At 38.9% G+C, this 25,509-nt stretch overlaps 1 protein-coding gene across 2 annotated transcripts in view; it reads left to right on the forward strand.

Moving 5' to 3' along the window:
* PRRG1 (proline rich and Gla domain 1) overlaps window positions 1-25,509 on the forward strand; it is a 156,197-nt gene that overhangs the window by 48,693 nt on the left and 81,995 nt on the right. For both annotated transcript variants that reach the window (XM_032426515.1, XM_032426514.1), the window contains exon 2: window positions 12,834-12,884. In XM_032426515.1, the coding sequence (XP_032282406.1) occupies window positions 12,875-12,884 (10 nt within the window). In that variant the 5' untranslated portion in view covers window positions 12,834-12,874. The remainder of the gene's footprint in view (window positions 1-12,833; window positions 12,885-25,509) is intronic.

Raw genomic sequence — 25,509 nt, forward strand, 5'->3', positions numbered from 1 at the left:
CATTAGTAAAATAAAGGATAAGAAACATATGATCATCTCAATAGTTGCAGAAAAAGCATTTGACAAAATATAGCATCCTTTCTTGATTAAAACTGTCCACAGTGTAGGGATAGAGGGAACATACCTCAATATCATAAAAGCCATCTATGAAAAACCCACAGCGAGTATCATTCTCATTGGGGAAAAAAAGAGCTTTTCCCCTAAGGTCAAGAACATGACAAGGATGCCCACTCTCACTACTGTTGTTCAACATAGTACTAGAAATCCTACCCTCAGCAATCAGAAAACAAAAAGAGGGGCACCTGGGTGGCTCGGTTAAGCATCTTCCTTTGGTTCAGGTCATGATCCCAGAGTCCTGGGATCAAGCCTCGCATCAGGCTCCCTGCTCAGTGGGGAGTCTGCTTCTCCCTCTCCCTCTGCCTCTGTCCCGGGCCTTTACTCTCTCTCTCAGATAAATAAGATCTTAAAAAAATATAAGAAAACAAAAAATAAATAAAAATAAAAAGCATTTAAATTGGTAAAGAAGTCAAACTCTCACTCTTCGCAGATGACATGATACTTTATGTGGAAAACCCAAAAGGCTCCACCCCAAAATTGCTAGAACTCACACAGGAGTTCAGCAATGTGGCAGGATATAAAATCAATGCACAGAAGTCTGTTGCATTTCTATACATTAACAATGAGGCAGAAGAAAGGGAAATTAAGGAATCGGTCCCATTTACAATTGCACCAAAACCCATAAAATACCTAGGAATAAACCTAACCAAAGAGGTAAAGGAGCTGTATTCTAAAAACTACTGAACACTAATGAAAGGAATTGAGGAAGACACAAAGAAATGGAAAAACATTCCATACTCCTGGATTGGAAGAATAAATATTGTTAAAATGTCTATGCTACCCAGAGCAATTTACACATTCAATGCAATCTCTACTAAAATAACATTGACATTTTTCACAGAGCTGGAACAAACAATCCTAAAATTTGTATGGAATCAGAAAAGACCCTGAATAGCCAGAGGAATGTTGAAGAAGAAAACCAAAGCTGGGGGCATCACAGTGCTGGAATGCAAGCTCTATTACAAAGCTGTAATCATCGGGGCACCTGGGTTGCTCAGTTGTTAAGCATCTGCCTTTGGCTCAGGTCATGATCCCAGGGTCCTGGGATCAAGCCCCGCATCAGGCTCCCTGTTCAGCGGGAAGCCTGCTTCTCCCTCTCCCACTCCCCCTGCTTGTGTTCCCTCTCTCGCTGTCTCTCTCTCTGTCTAATAAATAAATAAAATCTTTAAAAAAAAAAAGCTGTAATCATCAAGAAAGTATGGTACTGGCACAAAAACAGACACATAAGTCAATGGAACAGAATAGAGACCCCAGAAATGAACCCTTAACTCTATGGCTAACTAATCTTTGACAAAGCAGGAAAGAATACCCAGTGGAAAAAGGACAGTGTCTTCAATAAATGGTGCTAGGAAAATTGGTTAGCCATATATAGAAGAATGAAACTGGACCATTTTCTTACAACATACACAAAGATAAACCGAAAATGGGTGAAAGACCTAAACTGAGACAGGAGTCCATCAAAATCCTAGAGAACACAGGCAGCAACCTCTGTGACCTCAGCCTCAGCAGCTTTGTGCTAGACACGTCTCCAAAGGTAAGGGAAACGAGCAAAAAGGAACCAGTGGGACTTCATTAAGATAAAAAGCTTCTGCCCAGCAAAGGAAACAGTCAACAAAACTAAAAGGCAACCCATGGAATGGGAGAAGGTATTTGCAAATGACCTACCTGATAAAGGGCTAGTATCCAAGATCTGTAAAGAGCTTATCAAACTCAACACCCAAAAAACAAAGAATCCAGTCAAGAAATGGGCAGATGATATGAACAGACATTTCTCCAATGAAGACATACAAATGGCCAACAGACATGAAAAAATACTCCACATCACTTGGCATCTGGGAAATACAAATCAAAACCACAATGAGATACCACCTCACACCAGTCAGAATGGCTAAAATTAACAAGTCAGGAAACAGATGTTGGCAAGTTTGTGGAGAAAGGGGAACCTTCTTAAACTGTTGGCGAGAATGCATGCTGGTACAGCTACTCTGGAAAACAGTATGGAGGTTCCTCAAATAGTTAAAAATAGAGGGGTGCGTGGGTGGCTTAGTCGGTTAAGCATCTGCCTTCAGCTCAGGTCATGATCCTGGGGTCCTGGGATTGATTCCCTGCTCAGCGGGGAGCCTGCTTCTCCCTCTCCCTCTGCTCCTCTCGCCTACTTGTGCTCTCTTTCTCCCTCTTTCTCCCTCTCAAATAGATAAAATCTTTTTTAAAAAGTACTTGTCTTACATAGACAGTCATCTTTAATTTTTGCCTTCCTTTCCTGTCTTATTTTTTTCTCCTTGGTATGTACCACTATTTGTCACGATTTGACATGTGGGACATTTTTCTTGTTTAAATAAACAAGCACAGGTTAATTAGTTCTTTCCATCTAGATTGTAACTTTCACGAGAGCAGGGATTTTTTTGTCTTTTGTTTACTGCTGTATCCCCAGCACCTAGGCAAGTAGGAGAAATACAATGTGTGTTTGAGTCGTCACCCAGTATATGTTGAATTGAAAGGATGACTGTGCTGAATCTGCTCTATACTACTTTACCCAAATCTGAGGGTAATTGGATTGTAAGTTCTAGAAAAGCGGAGCATTTGTCTCTTTTCTTTGCCACTGTTTCTCTAAAGCAAGGTTTCTCATCCTTGACACTATTGACACTATTGACATTTGGACTGAATAATTCTTTGTTGTGGGAGGGTTGTTCTGTGTATTGTAGGATGTTTAGCAGTATCCCTGGCCTCAGGCCACTAGATGCTAGTAGCACTCCTCCCCAGTTGTGACAAATGAAAATATCTCTAGACATTGCCAAATGTCCTGTGGGAAGAAAATTACCCTTAGTTGAGAACAACTGTCCTAAAGAGTAGAGCAGTGCCTGGCAAGTAAAAGACAATAAGTACTTTTAAATTAACCACAGGAATGAACATTGTTCCACAAAGCATACTGCTTGTGATATGCAAAATAACTGTAGGAAATCCTGAAAAAGTTTGATATTTTAATAGTTACACATTTCATATGCATTAGAAAAATAAAACATAATCGAACCCATGCTTTCCTATACTATTTTATAGGACAGGGCTAAAGTGGACACTGAAGTAAAAAACCAGGAAGGAAGCATACATGATAAATGCATCTAGCAAGAATCATGAAATTGATTAAGGTGGTATGTAAATGACTGTAATTTGATGCAGTGATCTATACTAAGGAAAACTTAGGGAAGCATGATGTGTCCTAAATACACTTGATATGAGAGCTTCCCCTAAGCCTGGTTCGTGTAGGCCACTAGAACCCTCATCGGGAATGATCTAGTGCCCTGCATAAACTAGACAAGATGTAGAAGACAAATTGCTTACCCTCTGAGAATTGGACAGTCTGAGAGACACTGTAATATATGCACATCTGTATGAGATAGCACCTAAATTCCATATCGTATAAGAGTATAAAGGAAAAAGATTACTTCCTGTTCAGGTAATGAAGAAAGGCTTCACTGATATTGAAGGATGAATGGAATTTTAGTAGGTGTTGATAATGCAGAGGAAAAGAGCAGAGGCATAGAGTTGGAACAGTTTAAAGCATATTTAAGGGATGGGTGGAGGCCGATTTGGCCAGAGTGTGGTGTAACTGTTAAGAAAGGTGGAACCTGGTTATAGAGAGTGTTTAATGCCAGGCTGGGTAAATCCATGGAATAGTGATTTTTATTTCCTAATGTCTGGCTAACAGCTGCTCTGCTGTAGTTGTTTTTTGTTTGTTTTTAAAGCGTGTTGCCATTACTCTAGAAGTGATGCTTTAGTTTGGGATGGGGACCTGAGAATCAAGTTTGACAAATACTCCTACTTAGAGAGGTATAAAAACTAGAACGAACACACACACACACACACCCCACTAGAACAAACGAACACACACACACACACACACACACACACACCTGAAAAAAGAGAATAGAATGGAAAGAGCAGGCTACACCCTGGCATCAGAAGCATGGTGGTAACCTGGGACTGGGGGAGTTCAGGGTTTGGGAGTAATGTTGACAGTAGGCCTTGAACCTCTTATCTCTGTAAGGAAGTTGTCTTTTTTATTTTTTTTTATTTTTTTTAGATTTTTTATTTATTTTAGACAGAATGAGAGAGAGAGCACATGAGAGGGGGGAGGGTCAGAGGGAGAAGCAGGCTCCTTGCTGAGCAGGGAGCCCGATGCGGGACTCGATCCAGGGACTCCAGGATCATGACCTGAGCCGAAGGCAGTCGCTTAACCAACTGAGCCACCCAGGCGCCCGGGAAGTTGTCTTTTTTAAAACAAGATTCTGATCTTTGGAGGTTTGTTCCTGGACCACTAGGTGAGGCAGCTGACAGGTGATACTGATTTTTTACTCCTTAGTTTCATCTTGCCTTGGAAGAGGGCTGCTTTTTGATGCCTGTCCTCCACCATGTTGACCTCCAGAGAGGCAAGTCCTCTTTGAAAGTCCTGGCCCATGCCTGACAAACCTTTCCTTTGTGGTTCCTCTAACACAAATGCAGGGGGCTGGATTCTTTTCAAAAAGGCTTTATTAAATATTAAAGAAAGAAGAAATAAAATACAAGAAGTCCTGCCAGATTTACCTAGCATCTCTGATATCACTGTACTCTCACCAGTCAGATCTCCTTTCCCTACTGCCATCAGAGCTATCTTCTCAAAATCCAAATTTAGCCATATGACTCCTCTGCTTAACTCTTTCATGATTTCTCATACAGGGATTGCATTTTAGTACATTAACTTTCATATGGTTTTTCCTGGACTGAGGACAGTTTTATAGTTCTCTTTACATAATACTTATTTTATTTATCTGACTTGGAGGGATTACAGTGAAAGTTAAGATGATACTTGGGAAGGGTAAAAGACCTTCCTATGAATATGTATGAGAGTTCCAGCTCTTTCCTAGAGCCTTCCACGAATAGCTTCATCTGAAGGGTCAGGGGGTCACTAGATTTCAGACTCTGCTTCCTGTGGTGCTGGCTTTCTGATGAGTTTATCTAGGCTGCCTGAAGGAGAAATCCTAGTGGGTGGGACTACAGCCGTCCTCCTCAAGTGAACCTGCAGAGTTTGGCCCTAGCCCATTTTATGTATTGGTGTTCTGTATAAGATTTTTTGACGGTGGTTTGCAGCTTTAAATAAAAGGGGGGGGGGGGAGAGAAATAATGAGAGAAACCATTAGATGATTTCTAAAGTTCCTTTTGGTTCAAAAATTCTCTGAGAATCTAACCCCCCTGACTTCTTTCTTCATTCACTTTATGTTAATTTTGTTCCATACAATTACTACCTTGTTAGAAAATGATGAAATTTCAGAGCTGCAAGAGGGTTTAGTAGTTACCTTGTCCAGTTTCCCAAACTGAGCTCCAAAGAATAGGACTCCTGAGAAATACTGATTACTTACAAAAAGGATTATGTAGCCAAATACACTGAGAGACTGTACTTTGATCACATTGCTAATTAGCATTTTTAAGGCTCTGAAAAGTCTTATAATAAACCCATTTAACTTTAACACAGCATTTCTTACATTTATTTGATCAGAGCCCTGGTTTCGAATAATGCACTTTTTAACTTCCTGTGGAGGACAATTTGGGAAACACATGTAGTTCAGTGCCCTTCATTTGTAAGGAATTTGAGATAGAAAATTATTTTCCAGTGTCACACAACTAGTTATCAGGTCTCAGTTTCATATATATTCTCTAATTGTCTCTGTTTCATATATGCTTAACTTCTTTTTTTTTTTCATGGCTTTTTTGAGATATAACTGACATAAAGCGTTGTGTAAGTTTAAGGTATATGATGTGTTGATTTGATGCATGTATGTTGTGAAGTGATTAACACAAAAGGTTAGTTAACAGATCACCTCACATAGTTTTAATTTTTTGTGTGTGTCCCTGCCCTAGGTATGTGGGATGGGTGTCTTTATGATAATCACCTGTGACCAACAAAGAATAACCAGCCCCTAAAACAGAAGTAAGCCATTGAAGGTGTTATCAATAGAGATGTTAAAAGGATTTAAGTTCCCTGGTTAGCTTTCTATAAAAGACCAACCCTAAAAGCTCTCGCTGGCAACCCTGTAGGGACCCCTCTCACTCTTGAGAGCTTTTTCTGTATCTTCACTTAATAAACTTCTATCACTTTACTCACTGAAAAAAAAATTGTGTTTGTCGAGAACTTTTAATATCTACTCACTTAATGTCTTTCAAATATACAGTACAGCATTGATAACCATAGTCACCATGCTGTACTTTATACCCCAGAACGTATTCATCTTAAAACTGGAAGTTGGTACCTATTGACCACACCCCCCTTCCCCCTGCCCCTGGCAACAACCGTCTACTGTCTATTTTTATGGGTTTTTTTTTTAAGCTTCCACATATGAATGAGATCATACAGTATTTGTCTTTCAGTGTCTGACGTATTTCACTCAGCATAATGCCTTCAGGGTTCATCTGTGTTGTTGCAAATGGCAGAATTTCCTTTTTTGTGGCTGAATAATATTCTATTGTGTGGGTGTGTATATATGTCACATTTTCTTCATTCATCTGTCAGTGGATGTTTGTCTATGTCTTGACTATTGTAAATAATGCTGCAGTGAACATGGTGGTATAGAAATCTCTTCCAGATACTGATTTCATTTCTTTCAGATATATATTCTAAAGTGAAATTGATGTATTCTAAAGTGAAATTGATGGATCATATAGCAGTTCTACTTTTTTTTAAAGATTTTATTTATTTACTTAGAGAGAGCATGAGCAGCGGGAGGGACAGAGGGAGAAGCAGACTCCCCGCTGAGCAGGGAGCCCGATGTGGGGCTCGAATCCGGGACCCTGAGATCATGACCTGAGCCAAAGGCAGATGTTTAACTGACTGAACCACCCAGGTGCCCCAGCAGTTCTATTTTTTTAATTTCTTGAGCAACTTCCTTACTGTTTTCTATAGTGGCTGTACCAGGTTACATTACCACCAGCAGGGTACAAGGATTCCCTTTCCTCCCATCCTTGCTAGCATTTGTTATCTTTTGTCTTTTTGATAATAGACATCCTAACAGGTGTGAGGTGATATACCATTTTGGTTTTGATTTGCATTTCCCTGATGATTAGTTATCTTAAGCACCTTTTCATGTGCCTCTTAGCCATTTGTATGTCTTATTTTGAAAAATGTGTACTTGGGTCCATTGCCCATGTTTAAATTTGGTTGTTTTTTTGCTATTGAGTTGCATGAGTTCATTCTGTATTTTGGATATTAATGCCTTATCAGATATGTGGTTTCCAAATATACTCTTCCATTCCCTAGGTTGCCTTTGCATTTTGTTGATCATTTCTTTTGCTGTGCAGAAGCTTTTTAGTTTGGTGTAATCTCATTTATATGTGCTTTTGTTGCTTGTGTTTTTGGTTGTCATATCCAAAAAATCATTTCCAAGACCAGTTTCAGGGAGCTTTTTTTCCCTTTGTTCTTCCAGGAGTTTTATGGTTCCAGGTCTTACATTTCAGTCTTTAATCCATTTTGAGTTAATTTTTGTCAGTGGTCTAAGACAGGGGTCCAATTTCATTCTTTAACATGTGAATATCTAGTTTTCCCAGCACTGTTTATTGAAGAGACTGTCTTTTCCCCTTGAGTTTTCTCAGCTCCCTTGTCAAGTGAATATTAGTTGATTTTATATGCCTGGGTTTATTTCTGCATTTGGGATTCTATTCTTTGGTCTGTTTTTATGCCAGTATCATACTGTTTTGATCACGGTAGTTTTGTAATATAGTTTGCAATCAGGAAGTGTGATGTCTCTAGCTTTGTTCTTTCTCAGGATTGCTTTGGCTATTCAGGGTCTTTTGTGGTTCCATACAAATTTTAGGATTGTTTTTTCTATTTCTGTAAAAATTGCCATTGGAATCTTGATAGGGATTGTGTTGAATCTATAGATGGCTTTTGGTAGTATGGACATTTTTAACAATATTAGTTCTTCCAATCCATGAGCATGGGATATTTTTCCATTTATTTGTTTTTCTATTACTTTCATGAACATCTTACACAGTTTTCAGTGCATAGATTGTTCACCTCCTTGGTTAAATTTATTCTTAGTATTTTTTTTTTTCTTTTTGATGCTATTATAAGTGGGGTTATTCTTTATTTTTCAGACAGTTCATTGTTAGGCTCTGTAAACAACTTATTTTTGTATGTTGATTTTGTATCCTGCAATTTTACTGAAATCTTTTATTCTGACAATTTTTTTTTTAGTAGAATTTTTAGGATTTTCTGTATATAAGATCATATCATCTGCACCCAGGGAGAATTTTACTTACTCCTTTCTGAGTTACATGCCTTGTTTTTCCTTGCCTGATTGCTCTGGTTAGGACTTCAGTACTATGTTGGGTAGGAGTGGGGAATGTGGGCATCCTTGGGAATCTAAGACCATTCCTGATCGTAGAGGGAAAGCGTTCAACCTTTCATCATTAAGTATGATGTTATGATGTGGGCTTCTCTTGTATGGCCTTTATTATGTTGAGGTATATTCCTTCTGTACCCAATTCCTTGAGAGTTTTTTTTTTATCATGAATGAATGTTGAATTTTATCAAATGCTTTTTCTGCATCTACTGAGATGATTATATGATTTTTATCTTTTTTTTTTTTTTTTTGTAGATTTTGAACAGGACTGGCATTAATTCTTCTTTAAATGTTAGAATTCACCAGGGAAACCATCTAGTCCAGGACTTTTCTTTGTTGGGAGGTTTTTGATTACTGATTCTATCTCCTTACTCATTATTAGTCTGTTCAGATTTTCTATTTTTAAATGTTAGAATTCACTAGGGAAACCATCTAGTCCAGGATTTTTCTTTGTTGGGAGGTTTTTGATTACTGATTCTATCTCCTTACTCATTATTAATCTGTTCAGATTTTCTATTTCTTCATGATTTAGCTGGTGGGTTATATGTTTCTAGGAATGTATCAATTTTTTCTAGGTTGTCCAATTTGTTGGTGTATAATTGTAGTAGTCTCATTTTCCTTTGTATTTGTGGTATTACTTGTAATGCATCCTCTTTCATTTCTGATCTTATTTTTTCTTGGTCTAGCTAAAGATTTGTCCATTTTGTTCATCTTTTTAATGAACCAACTCTTAGTTTTGTTAATCTTTTCTATTTTCTTATCTTTTATTTCTGCTCTAATACTTAGTATTTATTTCTTCTACTAACTTTGGGCTTGTTTTCCTTTTTTTTCCTTGAAAGTTCACTGCTATAAACTTCCCTCTTAGAACTGCTTTTCCTGCATCCCATTGTTTTTCTTATGTTGTGTTTCTATTTTTTTATGTCTCAAGATTTTTTTTTTTTTTAATTTTCCTTTTGCTTTCTTCTTTGGTCCATTGTCGGTCAGAGGTATGTTATTTAACTCCCATGTATGAGAATTTTTCAGCTTTCCTCCCATTTTTGATTTCTCATTTCATACCACTGTGGTTGTAAAAGGTAGTTGATATATTTGTTTCCTTGAATTTGTTGAGACTTGTGGCCTGCCATATGATCTGGTCCCTTTGGTCTATAGTGTTATTTAAGTCTGCTGTTTCCTGATTGATTCTCTGTTTATATGATCTATCAATCACTGACAGTGGATATTAAAATCCCCAACTATTATTGTATTGCTGTTTATTTCTCCTTTTAGTTGTGTTAGCATCTGCTTTACGTATTTACATGTTTCAATGTTGGGTGAATAAATATTTGCAATTAAATGACCTTCTTTGTCTCTTGTGACCATTTTTAGCTTAAAGTCTATCTTGTCTGATAACAAGTATAGCTATCCATACTTTCTTTTGGTTACCATTTGCTTGAAATACCTGTTTCTATCTCTTCACTTCATTTTATATGTGTCCTTAAAGTAAGTTCTTCGTAGACAATATGTCATTTGGATCCTGTTTTTTATCCATTCAGCCATTCTGTGTTTTTTAATTGGTGAATTTAATCCATTTACATTAAAAAATAATTATTGATAGGTAAGCCATTCTGTTCTATTGAATTCTGCAGTTGTATTTTTAGCTCTAAGATTTCTGATTTTGATGGTTTCTCTTTCTTTGTTGCACTTCTCATTTTGTTCATGGCATTGTTTTCCTAATTTCATTTAGCTGTCTGTGTTTTCTTAAAGTTTACTACAGTTCTTTAAGAGGATTATTCTGAATTCTTTTTCAGGCAATCTATAGATCTCTGTTTTGTTAGGGTCACTTATTGAAGCTTTATAGTTTCCTTTGGTGGTATCATGTTTACCTGTTTCTTCATGATTCTTGATTCTTTGCATTGGTGTCTCTGCATTTGCTTAAGCAGTCTCCTCTTTCAGACTTTACATGTTCACTTTAGCAGGGAAAGACCTTCACCAGTCACTATAGCTCGGGGGTACTGGACAGGTCATCTGGTAGCCTCTCTGGGAAGGCAGGGCTTGCTATTGGGGTTTCTAGTTGGGTGAGGCCATTGTCCATGCTCTGAGGTTGGGGGGATGCTGCTGGCTGGGCTCCACAGTTGGGTGGGCCTGTTGACTGGGCTCCATGTTCAAGCAGGATCAGTGGGCAACCATCTCTTTGTTTGGGTGGGGCTGTTGATTGTGCTCTGAAATCAGGTGGGGCCACTAGCTGGGCTCTGCAGTCACCTCTGGTTGGTCAAAGTCCCAGGCTGTGTTCCCTGGCAGGGTGGCACCACTGGTTGAACTCCTTGATTGGACAGGGCTACAGGCTGGGCTCCACAATCACCCCTCGTTGTATGGGGCCTTGGATTGTGCTCCACAACCAGATGGTGCCACTGGCTGAAGGCTGTGTTTACACAGGGCCCACAGTTTGTGCCCTGAAGTTGAATGGGGCTGCATGCTCATCTTCCTGATCATGTAATCCATGGGCTGCGCTCACCTGGTAGGCAAGGTCATTGGCTAGACTTCCTTGTTTGGTGGGGTCACAGGCAATGCTCCTTGATTGGGTGGGGTTACTGGCTTGGTTTCCTGCCTTGGCAAGGCTACAGGCTATGTTCAACAATTGGGCAGGGCCAGTAGTCTGGGCTCCTCTGCTTATCAGGGTTGTAGGCTGAGCTCCATGACTGGATGGGATTGTAGGCTGGGCTGTGTCTCACAGTACAATAGGCTGTGCCCCCACGTTTCCCAGGTCACTGCTCAGGCTCCTCGGTTATGTGGGGCCAGAGGCTATGCTGAACTGTTGGGCATGGCTGCTGGCTTTACTCCCTGACTGAGCCAGGGCTATAGGATGAGCTCTGTGGCTGCTCTAGTTCTCTGGCTGGGCCTCCTGGATGGGCAGAGCTGGAGGCTTTGCTCAGCACTAGGGTGCGGCTGGGAATTTGCTTCCCTTCTTGGGCAGGGTGGTAGAACAGGCTCCCCTACCAGTATGGCCCATTGACTGGGGATCCAAATCATGCAAAACTGCCAACCAAGTTCCCTAGCCAGAGGGGACCACTGGCTCAACTCTGCAGATGGCCAGAGGTGCTGGCTGGGATCTCTGCTCAGCAGTGTTGCTGCAAGCAGGAATGCCATCTGCCAAGACCTGCTGTAAGCTCTACCCCCTTCTCCATCTCTAGCTGATCCCCAGTGGTCAAGCCCTGCAGATTCTTCCACTGACCCCTATGAGGCAAGATATGAGTGGGCTTCCTGCAAAGGGGTCTCATGTGCTTAAGGAGCTAGGTGTCTGCCTTGGGCTCTCTCTTCCCACTGTAGAAACCATAGTCCCTGGGCAGAGGTGGTGGGGGGAAGCCCTCTCAGTGTGGCACTGTAGGGGATGGGCAATGGGGTCAGAGTGTGTCCCGTCCTCTTACCCTTCTAATGTCGGATTTTCACAGTGATGTTTTTTTCTATGGATAGTTGCCAGTTGGTCTTCTTGTGAGGGGGACTATAGTTGGGAATGACCTATATGGCCATCTTGACGATATCATTCTCCCCTATATGCTTAACTTCAAGTAGGTTATACATTCCTTAATGGATGGATAGATTATGTCTTATAATTTTGCCTCTGTTGCTTAGCTCCATGTTGGGAATGTGGCAGGTGAGTAATAAATGTGTGGTAATTCTATGATTGAACTCTGTAAGAAAATGAAGCATTATGGTATGAATTAGCTTCTGTGTATGTATTTTCATCTTTTAAAAACAGAATTGCTATTCCTCCATGCATACCTACATTTGGATTATGTGGTTTTTTCCCTACAAAATTTCCATTGTCAGTAATTCATGGTTATTGATTCATACTGTTTATTGGTAATAGCTCTGTGGGCTGCTTTGCTTCAGGGATAATTTAATTAGGGGTACTGCTATTTGACACCATTCAGGAAAATGTTACACTGTAGAGGGTATATTGGATTTGTCACAGAACAACACTGAAGAGAAGCCAGGGATAGGCAAACTAATAACATGCCACTTGCTTATTAAAATTGGGCCTTTTGGCATTTTTGTCCAACATTTTTTGTTTATATCACTGCCTTCCTAAGAAATAAGCGGGTGACCAGTTTGATGACTTTTATTTGGCAAGGGCAGAAACTAATGCTGGATAAACAAGGACATAGTAAGTTGATACAGATGGAGTCCATGCTTTCAGAATGCTGCTTCTGTTCTCTGAAGTTAGATACCTATTTGTGATGAAGAATACATTTGTGTAAGGGGGCAAGATTGGAATGCACTAAAGTGAAATGGCTCATGTTGACCACATCAGCTTTAATGGAACTTACTTGATGTACTCACAATCTGACTGTGTATGTGCTGTGTTTTATACAGGGAATCATCATCCAGGGACCTGCCAGAGACCACAAGAAAACATGGGGAGGAGTAAGTGTCTCTTTGCTTTTTAATAATTCATACTTTCTCCATATTAATCTGTGTATCCAGGAAATTAAATTTGCAACTCAGAGTTTTTTTTGTGGACATCTAACTTGTATTTCTGGTTAGTGTTAGAAAGTTTTTGTCTGAAGCAGGGCAGTGCAGGGAAAGACCATCAGACCACATGCTGCTCATTGGCTAGGGTCTTTTGTTTTCCTTCCTTCTGCTCTTTTCTGAACATCTCCCAGTATAGGGAGAGAAGGCTCCCTATATATAGACCTGTCCTAATCCCAGCTTCTTGACAACTCTTAGCAAACTTACCCATATGCTTCCAATGGTTTCAAAGCCTTGTTGATAATGACATTAAGAAACAGACAAACAAAAAAGATTCTGCTATGCAGCTAGTGACAGTATTAAAAAAGTCATCTGTGAAGTTGATTTATTAATGGTTTTGATTTCCCCTAAAATGTTAAAGCCTGGCATTAAGAACCATTAGATGAATTCCTTTGATTTTTCCTTTCTCATGAGGCTATTTATGAGCAGTAGACAGTAGACAAATTCAAGGTCATTTTGTTGTTAATATTAACTAGCCACCAGTGACTCCATAAATAATTCTAATCAACATAGACCATAAAACCAGATGCATAAAGGACCTCAGAGGGAGACTTGGTGTTGTGTAGTATAATGAGAAGAGTATTGGTCATGGAGTTAGAGGCCTGAATTCAAATTCTACTTCTACTGCCTTGATCATATCCTAGAGTTCCCCTACATTTGCTTGTGCATCTCTCAAGTGGGATTTATATATTCTGCACTTCTAGCCGCGGAAAGTTGTGGTTGGCATAAGGTAATGATACATATAAAAGTGTGTGAAGAACTCTAAAGTATAGGGGCGCCTGGGTGGCTCAGTCGTTAAGCATCTGCCTTCGGCTCAGGTCATGATCCCAGGGTCCTGGGATCGAGCCCCGCATCGGGCTCCCTGCTCCGCAGGAAGCCTGCTTCTCCCTCTCCCAGTCCTCCTGCTTGTGTTCCCTCTCTCGCTGTGTCTCTCTCTGTCAAATAAATAAATAAAATCTTAAAAAAAAAAAACAACTCTAAAGTATATAAAAGAGAGCAGTGGAATCTGCTCATTGCTGTCCTTATTGAATAAGTATATTTTCATTGGTGCTGCCTTTTTTTTTAAAGATTGATTTATTTTAGAGAAAGAGAGTGCACGCAGGAGGAGGGAGGGGCAGAGGGAGAAGGAGAGAGAATCCTAAGCAGACTCTGCGCTGAGTGCAGATCTTGATGCAGGGCTCAATCCGTGACCCTGAGATCACGACCTGAGCTGAAATCAAGAGCCAGCTGCTTAACTGATTGAGCTAGCCAGGCACCCCCATTGGTTCTTCTGACAGTTGAAATGAAGTTATATGATCAGATGCTTGTGTAGGCAGCAGGGCTGGGATCAGGGTTGTGCAAGGGACAAAGAGTGCCTCCTTATGTTTTGTGCTCTAGGCACTTTGCTTGCCACACCTTAGTATGGGCCCAGGTTGGCAGCCCCAGGGATTATGGATCAATCATGAAAAATTTCTTCCTGAACCTTGTTGAGTCAGATTTTGCCTGTTTTCTCCAGTGATTTCCTGGGGGACTGATTAGCCCCCGGGATTCTGGTTCTTTCCCAACCTCCACAAAATATATCAATCTCCTGATATTTTAGAAATGTAAAAGACATGAGTAAATTTGAAAAGAACTGGTGAAAGTTCTGGGACTAATCCATGCCATGTCCTAACTCCAAGTCAGCTATCAACAGAAGTGTCCAGAGTAACTCACTGTGGCTTGGTCCTCACCTAATCTCAAGCTTCAGGTGGATTTGGAGAATGTTTGGATTGTTGGATTTCATCATGACCACACAGAGAAGCTACACTGAGGCAGAGCAACACATTCCTTATTGTTTCCTCTCTTCCTTTTCAGAATGATCATCAGGTCATTAGCAAGGAGATCATTAGGAGCTTACTTTAAAAGGTGCTTCAGCAAGTCTTTGTTTAAATGGTCAGGCAACTAAAAGGAGTTCTTGTAAAGGATAGGACATGGTAATGTTATCTGCAAGGATGGGCATATTTCCAATCTGGAGATTAGATAAGGGAAGTGCTCCAAAAAATGCTACTTAACAAACACATGGAAGCTTATAATAGCATTTTGACTGTTTGTGTTGACCACTTTAAAAGCATCCTTCACATCCTGAATCTCAAAGACTCTATCCTTTTCTCCCTAAGCTTTACTTAGCTTGCATGATTTCACTTGCTAATTGCTGTCACTGTTAGTGGGGGAAAAAAGATGCTACTATGTGGTAATTTTTTTCTCTTCTGGCAACATACAATGAAGTTTTTTACTGGATTTGGCAAAGATTCTCACAAACATAGCTCAATGTGTCATACAAAGGGACAGCAGAGGAAAATATCACAAAGACATGGCACTAGCCTCATTAATGAGGAGGCCAGAAAACAAAGAACACAGCTGGAAAACCATACGGTGTAGGTGAAAAGTTAAAATTAATATTGGCGTGAATTTCTTTTAGTATTTTTTGATACTGGATGAAGAAATTATCTATTAAAATGTGTTAGATGAATCATTCTTTTATGTAACATGAAAAAAGTGTGAGCCAAGTCTTAAAAATGGTGGTGGGAGGATGAGAATACGCTTGTGTATTTAATTTTTTATTAGACCACCATCAGTGTCCATTTTATGTGTCATTGAAATCCCATTTACTACATATATATGAACTCTGAACTAGAGCTTTGTATTTAGGACTTTAAGAATATATAATTATTTTGATATCAACAAGTGTCTGTGGAGCACTTCATAACTCACAAATATTTCTCATGCATTATCTTATTTGAGTTGTAAGAGAACCCTATGATGTAAATAGGGATATTATCTTTATTTTATATATTATAAAACTGAAGGTAATGAGAGAAAGTCTTATCTAAATTCCACAGCCTATAAAATGGAGAGCCATAATGCAAACCTAGGTTTCCTTATGTCCTATGCGATTTTTCTTTTCTTCCAATAGACCATGTTCTGAATACCCTAGTCATTAGTAGTATATAAAGTCAATTAAAAACTTAGGAGCTATCTGTTGATTTGATAGGTAGGGAAGAAAATGTTTTCTCAGATCTACGAGGATGTTCATATATTCCATGGGGGACTGGACAGATGGGCAAAGAGAATTGGCTCACTGTTCATCACCATTTATGATAACAGCTAAAACACATGTATTAGATAGTAGAGTGCCTCAAATATCAAAGTCTTCTGAGCAGCGGGGGCACAACCCATAGTGCCAGGTGCCTAAAGTAAGGGGTCTAAAATACCACTTACCTGGTGAAAGCCACCATTCCTGATCAATAGGTTTTTGTCTTGGTGGTTTTTCTTAACAGGAAGAATATAATACATTATGGAACACCAGAATAGTAGGAGACAACAAAGGGAGATGCTGTTACAAAAAGGAACAGCATGTATAAATAAAATCATGTATAAGATTTCACTGGAGAATGAACATTTTCACGAAGAAGAAAATGTGAGGATTTTATAATGTGTATGTATAGGCTCACAAAATGTTATGTATATAATGCTAGAGTATTTATCTTCATCATCTTCAGATGGAAATTAAAACTTTATTCTGTGTTTTCATCCCCCACCCCTGAGCAACTGGTATATTAATGACAAAAGTCTAGATACTCCACAGAGCAATTCCTTGGGATTTTTCTTGCTAAAAATTTTGGGAGTTGTTTTGTTACAATGTGGTGTTTTGTTTTGTTTTGTTTTGTTTTAGATTTATTTGAGAGAGAGAGAGTGTGAGAGAGAGCACAGGGTGGGGAGGGGCAGAGGGAGAAGGAAGAGAGAATCCAAGCAGACGCCCTTCTGAGTGCAAAGCCCAATGCCGGGCTCAGTCCCACAACCCTGAGATCATGACCTGAGCCAAAATCAAGAGTTGGTCACCCAACCAACTGAGCTACTCAAGCACCCCTGTTTTGTTACGAGTAAATTTTGATTTTTAAGTCATACTTACTTTCCATGTGAATTTTTTTTATATCAGAACACACTTCTCTTACTGCATGTTCTAAGTGCTAGAGCAGCAATTCATGGTTTTTATCAGCCTAATATACAGTTATGGATTGTGAATTCCACTGTCTTTACCTTAAGAACAGAGCTTCTGGAAGAAATTCATTATGTTGGCTCAATAATAGCCACAAGATGCTGCTACACCTGTTTCACAAAATGGGAATAATATTTAGCCATGAATCTTCGAAAGGATTAATTTTGCTTCATTGTATAGAAAACAGTATTGGGAATAGCTGAATGATGGCAAGCAGACAGGGCTTATTTGTGGAGAATAATTAAAATAATGTAGCTTAGCATTTTTTGTTTTTCCTCTTCCCTTATTTAGTCTTTAGAAATTTACCTAGCCTAGAAGAAAATCCTGGGTCTCTAAGATCTAAGTGTGAAAAATGAGTTTCTATCTTCATTTTCTATACCTAATGGTAACTTAATGCCCTTGATGTTCTCGTATCCATGAACATATTAAAAAAACAGCGGCTGTGTGCCAGTTACAGTCTTTGTTTTTTATTAAAACGTAGCAGCATAATTTCTTTGGGTCACTGGATGTACTTGGCTCCTTTAGCCCAAGAAACGCAAACATGTTACCCCACTTATCAAGACTTAGTATAAGGAAAGATGGTTTAGAGCTACCACAGTAAATCTCTAAGCTCTTTGATTCACTGCTGAACTACTGCTCAGTTGAGGCCAATCCTAAACTTTAACTCTGAGCATACAGCTCTGTATTTTCAAACAGGGAATGAACATTCAAACTGACAAGCATTGTAAAGTGACTTTCTCTTAATGTAATATCTAATTTTATTTGACAGCTCCCTGGTTTATAGTTCAAGTAAAGGCACACATTTAAAGCCAATTAATTATTTCATTTTCTGGCCTGTATTAAATTTCAGAGTTTCTTTATTACAGTAGCATATTCATGCCTCTGCAGTTTAGATGACGTCACCAATTTATTGTAAACCCTTATCTTCATAATTTTATAACAGTAATACAAATCTGCTTGGGGTTGACAGCAGCCATTACTTTTTCCTAGCAAGTCTTTTCCACTAGGAAAATGAGGTAACTATTTAAGGGTCAAGCTACTTTAAAAACAAACAAACAAACAAACTCATTATAGTGCTTGATGCTTTTTGTCTTTGATACAATCCTCTCTGCCTTTTACCTATTTAACAAGAAAATAACCTTTGGTACTTAAGTTAGGTTTGCACTGTTGACATTTTTTTTTCACTTGAGGCAAAATTCATGTAACAGAATTCACCATGTTAAAGTGTACAATTCAGTGACACTTCATCATTCACAGTGTTATGCGACTATTTCCAAAAATGTTCATCACCTCCAGAGGAGACTCCAGACCCATTAAGCAGTCAGTCTCCAATCCTCCCTCTCCCTAGGCCCTGGCAACCTGTAATCTGCTTTCTTTCTCTATGGGTTTACCTATTCTGGATATTTCATATGCAGGGAATAATACAACATAAGACCTTTTGTGTCTGGCTTTTTTTCCCCTTTTTTTTTAGGTTTATCCATGTTGTATTTGTTTTGTTTTGTTTTGTTTTAAAGATTTTATTTATTTATTTGACAGAGAGAGACACAGCGAGAGAGGGAACACAAGCAGGGGGAGTGGGAGAGGGAGAAGCAGGCTTCCCGCAGAGCTGGGAGCCCGATGCGGGTCTCGATCCCAGGACCCTGGGATCATGACCTGAGCTGAAGGCAGACGCTTAACGACTGAGCCACCCAGGTTCCCCTCCATGTTGTATTTGTATTAGTACCTTATCCCTTTTATGGCTGAATAATATCCCATTGTATAAATATACCACATTTTGAATATCTGTTCACCAGTTGATGGACATTTGGGTTGTTTCCACCCTTTGGCTATTGTAGGTAATGCTGCTGTGAACATTGTTGTACAAGTTTTTGTTTGAATATCTGTTTTCAGTTCTTTGAGATGTTTTCTAGGAGTGACTGTTGACATTTTTGGCTGGATAATTCTTTGTATGGGGGGGGGGGTTGCTGTCCTGTGTGTTCTAAGATGTTTAGAAACATCGTTGGCCTCTCCACACTAGATGCCAGTGGTTCCTTCCTCTCCAAGTTGTGACAACCAAAAATGTATCCAGACAGTGCTAAATGTTCCTTAGGGGTGCAAAATTGCCCTGGGCTGAGAACCACTAATTTAGAATAAAGTAAAGTAAATCTTTAGAGACAAGCCATAATACACATATTATGATGTTTTTCATAGAAGTATTTGAGTCTAAAGGGGAACGTTATATGGTTTTGGAAACCAAGGTATAGCCCTGGTTCTATAATCAAGCAGTTGTGTCCTTGGGTGAGTCACTTAACTTCTGGATTTCAGTTTTCTCATCAGTAAAATGAAGGGATTGAGATGGATCAGTGGTTTCCAGTGTGTTCAGTGAAGCCCCAGGTTTTCTAAAGGGATCCCTGAGGAGCCACCATGAGGGAAAGGAAGAAAACGAAGTATTCCTGGTAATTAGCACCTCCACTTTAGGCAGAGCAAGCAAAAGTTTGCATTGTGCTATCATTCCTAGAGAAAATTCACATATAAACAATATTAATTCCACCAGTAAAAAGTCATTTCTGAAGTCCATGTGCTAATTAACAAAGGCACTAATTTGTCAGTGAGACTCCATTTTCTAAATCCATTATGCTCTGCTGCTGTTGGCAGGAGAAAAAGGTAGCTGAGTGCTCTCTTTTGAGTGCTATCTGCATAGCCACCTCTGGAATGTGGCTTTTTGATTAACTGTAGAACATGTTCTATTAGGACAATTATTCACTCCTAGAGTCTAGATTACAGCTATCACATAGGTAATATCATACTGTCTATGTTGACAAGTTGTAAAGCGTTCACTATAACATAGAGTTAGGTATTTAAAACTATATTTCGTATTTGGTGAGTCCTGTCTACCTGCCTTTTTTCCCATTAAATGGCCATTATCAGTTATAGTTATTTCCATATTCTTCCATGTGGGTCAGAACTATAATCAGTGTAGATAGGACACGTAAACTAAAAAGAAACTTTTATGGTTCTAAGAACTGTAAACCCTGAGACAAATGATACTCTTGCTGATATAATTGAGGTACTAGTGACAGGAGAAATACCCATCTTTGGAATTCTTCTGTTCTGATGATTCCACCTGATTATGTGCTTAATTTTGTATAAATTAGACCATTTTCTAATTCTGTATTTGTTTGTTTCCTGTGGGTAAGGTGTACCCCCTCATCCATAAATATCATGTATTAGAGTATCCTACCTTTAAATCAGTTCTTATGATCACTAGTAACTTGTTTGCTGCCATCTACCATCTCAGAAAAATTCCTTAATAAGGAGTTATGAATTGTAAAATTCCTCCAGAAGAAAATTTGGCCTTCTACCTTTTTTTATGAGACAATCTATGAGACCATTTCTCTGTATCTCATTATTCCTTATTAAGCATAAAATCAGTGGACAAGAGACATCTGAATGAATATACGTTGTAAAATTTGATTTTAAAGAAAACCATTTTGAGTTAGTAAGACTCACTCTTGGGGGAACCATGTTTTGTTTTTAGAGAATATTGACTTTATAGACATACATTACTTCTGTTGTTTTCTCTCTTATAGAAATCCATTTCTGGCATTTGCTCCACCCTTATTCCTGGAAACCTGCCTGTTATCATCTGGCATTTTGTTACATACCTCCAGGGGCACAAAGATGTATTTTTTTAAGTGTTAGGTAGTGATCATAACCACCACATTGTCCTTAAGAAACAGCTTCAGGATTATTTCTTCTCTCAAACCCTGAGGCTTCCCACTCTCACTAGCTCAGTCCTGTAACTTCAAATTAATTTTTTAAGTATCTGAGTTCTTATATGGGCTTCAGCTCCCTAATTCACATGAAAACATATATATATACTACATGCCATCCTAAGCTGTACATTTGTAACATCTTGATTGGGTGTATGAACACCACTATACAACAAATTTCTGAATTAGAAAACCTACCCCCTATGAAAAAATTAACCTTTAAGTTCTACAAATAGGTCACAGAGGTGAAATATAATTGGGAAATACTTTATTTTTTTTCCACCTTATCAAGAAATAGGAAGATGGTCCAAATGGCATCTTTTTAGTTTGCATAATTTTGTTTTTTAGTAAGTGAAGTGTCACTTTGGAATGTGAGAATTCGTTTTTCTAGGGAAAGTTATTTCCATCAGTCTGTGATAAGAAATACCTACTTAATACCTTTTTCAGCCAGAAAAAACCTTGAAGGCATTGTATGCATGACCAACTGAGTAAATAATAGTATCAAAATGGCTTAGAAGCAAGAAAACAAGGAATTATGAATATGACACATCATAGATTCTTTTTATATAAATCTGAGCACAGGGTTGGATGGGGAGGGTGTGCCTTGTTGATTTTCTCTTATTATTTATTTGCTGTTGGTTTGGGGGATGGTGGTTGCTTGGCTGGAAAATAGTATATTCATATCTCAAAAGGTTTTGGATAAGATAAAACTACACCTACTCAACAAAAATCTTTCCAATTAAAAAACTTCACAGTTACAACTGAAAGGGCCTAAGAAATCATAAACAGCACCTTAGCTTAGGAGACAGGCCCAGATAAATTAAGCAATAAAGAACCATGCAGCCAGTTTAGTGCCAGAGCTGGAACAGGAATCTGCATATTGTGACTACAAATTCAGGACCTTTTCACCATATTACATTCCTCTCTTGTCCTGCAGTTTCACTGGGCTTAATTCAGGGTTGGTGAAAGTGGTGAACAGATACTGGCTTCGAAAAGATGGTTTCAGAAGTCAGTGTTCATGTGACAAACAGGAGGCTCATATAAATGGATAGCTTAGCATATTCTGCAGTCTTATGAGAAATTCACAACTAAACAAGATATTAGAGATTTATTCAGAAAAGAAAAACAGCTTCCTGGTTAGTGTGTGAACCCATTATAGATTCAGTTGTTGCTGTACCAAGATTTACACAGCATTCTCTAGGAACAAACTTTCCATTTGAATAAATACATTTTGCAGATTGCTGATGTTTATCTTTTTAATAAGTGTTTAAAAAAACTTTTTAAAAAGTATTTTTATGGAAATAGTTCTAAAACAGATCATATAATCTACTTCCTTCCTAAACAATATCGTGAACATCATGGTCCTTTCTTGATGACTCAGATTCATCATTATAAACATAATCACTGATACCTACAGCTTTGGTTAGTATGGGGGAAGGGGAGAGGTTAAAGCCTATTCCAAATAACCCTCAAAGGGCCTTCTGTCTCTCTTTTCCCTTGCCTTCAGATTAATCAGCTTTCACTTCTTGTTTCTCTCAGTGTGTTGAAGTAGTTCAGCCCATCCTGCCCCTTCTACTTTTCAGCTGTAATGTGCAGTGAGGCTTTCAAGTTTCATAGCCAGGCTCGTAGATGAGGGTTGCATAAATTGATCCTTGATGAATCTAAGGGAGCTGGGGCTTCCTGTAGGTAAAGCATAAGATAAATTGTAATGCAAGACTTTGGTCATCTCTTGTTTCTAAGTTCATGAGATAGGGTTTATTTGAGTGTTTTCTGCATAAATGATATATTACTATCAATATCCACAATGATCATGTAAAATATTGAATAGCTACCTGAACTATCAGATAACCTAAAAATGAATAGAAAATAATTTAATTATTCAGTGTATTTTGTTGTAGCTACTCCTGATTCTCTTTAGATATGTCATGTGTATAATTTTCATTTCTTATTCTAACCTTCTTAAAATCTTTGTGGTCTGTTGTTAAAATTCTAATGATAATAATAGACTGTCAGCATACATTTGACCAAACTTGAAGTTAATAAAAGTAAGCATATAAGTTATTGTAAAGGATGCTTCCTTATGATTTTGTTACAGATGTCAGATCCTTATAATGAGGACCAGAAATAGACCTTAATTTACATTCTGAAGAATTTCTGATATTTTAAAATCTCTTACCTCCCAAATATTTATTAATCATCAAAGTATATTGTGGCCACTACACAACATTAGGTAATTGAAAGAACCTATGAGATTCTCATAAGGCTTTAATAGTGGCTAAATGTATGGTGCAGCAGGAGAAAAATGGCTAAGGTGATTTTTAGTCGCACGGGACACACTTTGTCTTCTAATTGTGAACCACTGAGATATATCTAAGATAACCTTGGTTTCAGGGAAGCCAAGGCACAAGTTCACTGAGAATCTTTGATACTCTGCTATCAGATAGCTGAAAGTAGACTGCATATTCATTTAAGTCAGATGCACACCATCAATCTATACATTTTCAATAAGCAGTCTAGACAGACTAGTACAGAGTGCCTCCAAGGGAGTTTCAGACTTAAAACAACACTTTATAAAGCTAGTACTTTTCATCCTAAACTTGACCAAGGGGACCAAACTCCCAGGCATCCCTAGAGTTAAGCATACAGATACACTGCAAGTTAACCCGATCCTTATTCATTCTGTATTTTCTGAGTGTATTTTTATTAGCAGTTTGGCAGATCTGTTGTTTTTCCTTTTATGCAGTAACTGCCACCATGATGGTGACAAGTCATACTACTATTTATTGAGCATTCATTCTTTGCCAAGCCCTGAGTAAAGTACATTATGTACGTTACCTCATTTATAACTATGAGACTGGTGCTATCATTCCAGTCTTACAGATGAAGAAAGCAAGCTTAGGGTTTTTGCTTTTCTCCCATAGCTGTTTGCTCTAACAACTTTTTCTTGCTTTCTAAATGTGGAACTGATGTGCACCACTGAACAAGCTTGGGATACCAATGAGATCACATTTGTTACTCAAACAACCACAGCCTCTGGTAATACAAGAATGTCTTCCTTCCCTGACCAACCCTGTTCCCAGGGGAAATTCAAGAACTTTAGGATTGCACATTAGGTCTAGAAGAGTAGGTCTTGACTCTTGCATTGAAGAAAAGATAATGGAATGCTAGATTAATTGTGCACAGTTCCTATTCTCTGTTGCTCTTGATTTTCTTGCTGCTGTTGCTACTCTATAGTCTTATATCAAAACCAGGGCAACTAAACCAGGTGTTCTGGTACCCAGAACAGTCCCAAGTACACTAAAGGAATCACTACAGTAATTGAATAAGTTGCCCTAGCTGGGCTGGTAGTAATTTCCAGCAGTTCTGGAAAAAGAAAAGGGCGCCTTTCTTTTTTTTTTTTTTTAATTTTTTTATTGTTATGTTAATCCCCATACATTACATCATTAGTTTTAGATATAGTGTTCCATGATTCATTGTTTGTGCATAACACCCAGTGCTCCATGCAGAACGTGCCCTCCTCAATACCCATCACCAGGCTAACCCATCCTCCCAACCCCCTCCCCTCTAGAACCCTCAGTTTGTTTTTCAGAGTCCATTGTCTCTCATGGTTCTTCTCCCCCTCCGATTTCCCCCCCTTCATTCTTCCCCTCCTGCTACATTCTTCTTCTTCTTTTTTTCTTTCTTAACATATATTGCATTATTTGTTTCAGAGGTACAGATCTGAGATTCAACAGTCTTGCACAATTCACAGTGCTTACCAGAACACATACCCTCCCCAGTGTCCATCACCCAGTCACCCCATCCCTCCCACCCCACCCCCCACTCCAGCAACCCTCAGTTTGTTTCCTGAGATTAAGAATTCCTCATATCAGTGAGGTCATATGATACATGTCTTTCTCTGTTTGACTTATTTCGCTCAGCATAATACCCTCCAGTTCCATCCACGTCGTTGCAAATGGCAAGATCTCATTCCTTTTGATGGCTGCATAATATTCCATTGTATATATATACCACATCTTCTTTATCCATTCATCTGTTGATGGACATCTTGGCTCTTTCCACAGTTTGGCTATTTTGGACATTGCTGCTATAAACATCGGGGTGCACGTAGCCTTTCGGGTCCCTACTTTTGTATCTTTGGGGTAAATACCCAGTAGTGCAATTGCTGGATCATATGGTAGCTCTATTTTCAACTTTTTGAGGAACCTCCATACTGTTTTCCAGAGTGGCTGCACCAGCTTGCATTCCCACCAACAGTGTAGGAGGGTTCCGAAAAGGGCGCCTTTCTATTTAGCATTTCACTTACCTTTGCCCGCCCACTCCATAATACAGTAGGCCTGATTTCCCGGTAATTCAGCTATTTAGTGACCTTGTTGTTTCAGTTTTTATATTCCTGATCTCTTCTACAGGCAAGCTCATGGAAGCAGAGTGGCTAACTGAGGAAGGGCTAACTTAGTATAATCTACAACTGAGTGATGTGACTAGGGGAACTACACTGTATTCTTTTCTTGCTACCTATAACTCTTATGAAGGCTGCAATAACCCATATGACAGGTTTCTGTCACTTTGAACCTTCAAAAGGATCTTGGTTTCCTTCCTCAAGAGAAGGAACTTCCCAGCCCATTTAAACTTGGAGTGCCAAATAGATTTGGGGGAGTGGTAACAAGATTCCATGTGTCTCCAGAACCTGTAGGTCGGAGTCTCCCACTTTCTGAGTTTTTGGTGCCCTTAATTGTCGGAGTGATTTTTTCAT

This window comes from Phoca vitulina, unplaced genomic scaffold, assembly GCF_004348235.1.
Source record: "Phoca vitulina isolate PV1807 unplaced genomic scaffold, GSC_HSeal_1.0 scaffold35, whole genome shotgun sequence".
Taxonomy (NCBI): domain Eukaryota; kingdom Metazoa; phylum Chordata; class Mammalia; order Carnivora; family Phocidae; genus Phoca; species Phoca vitulina.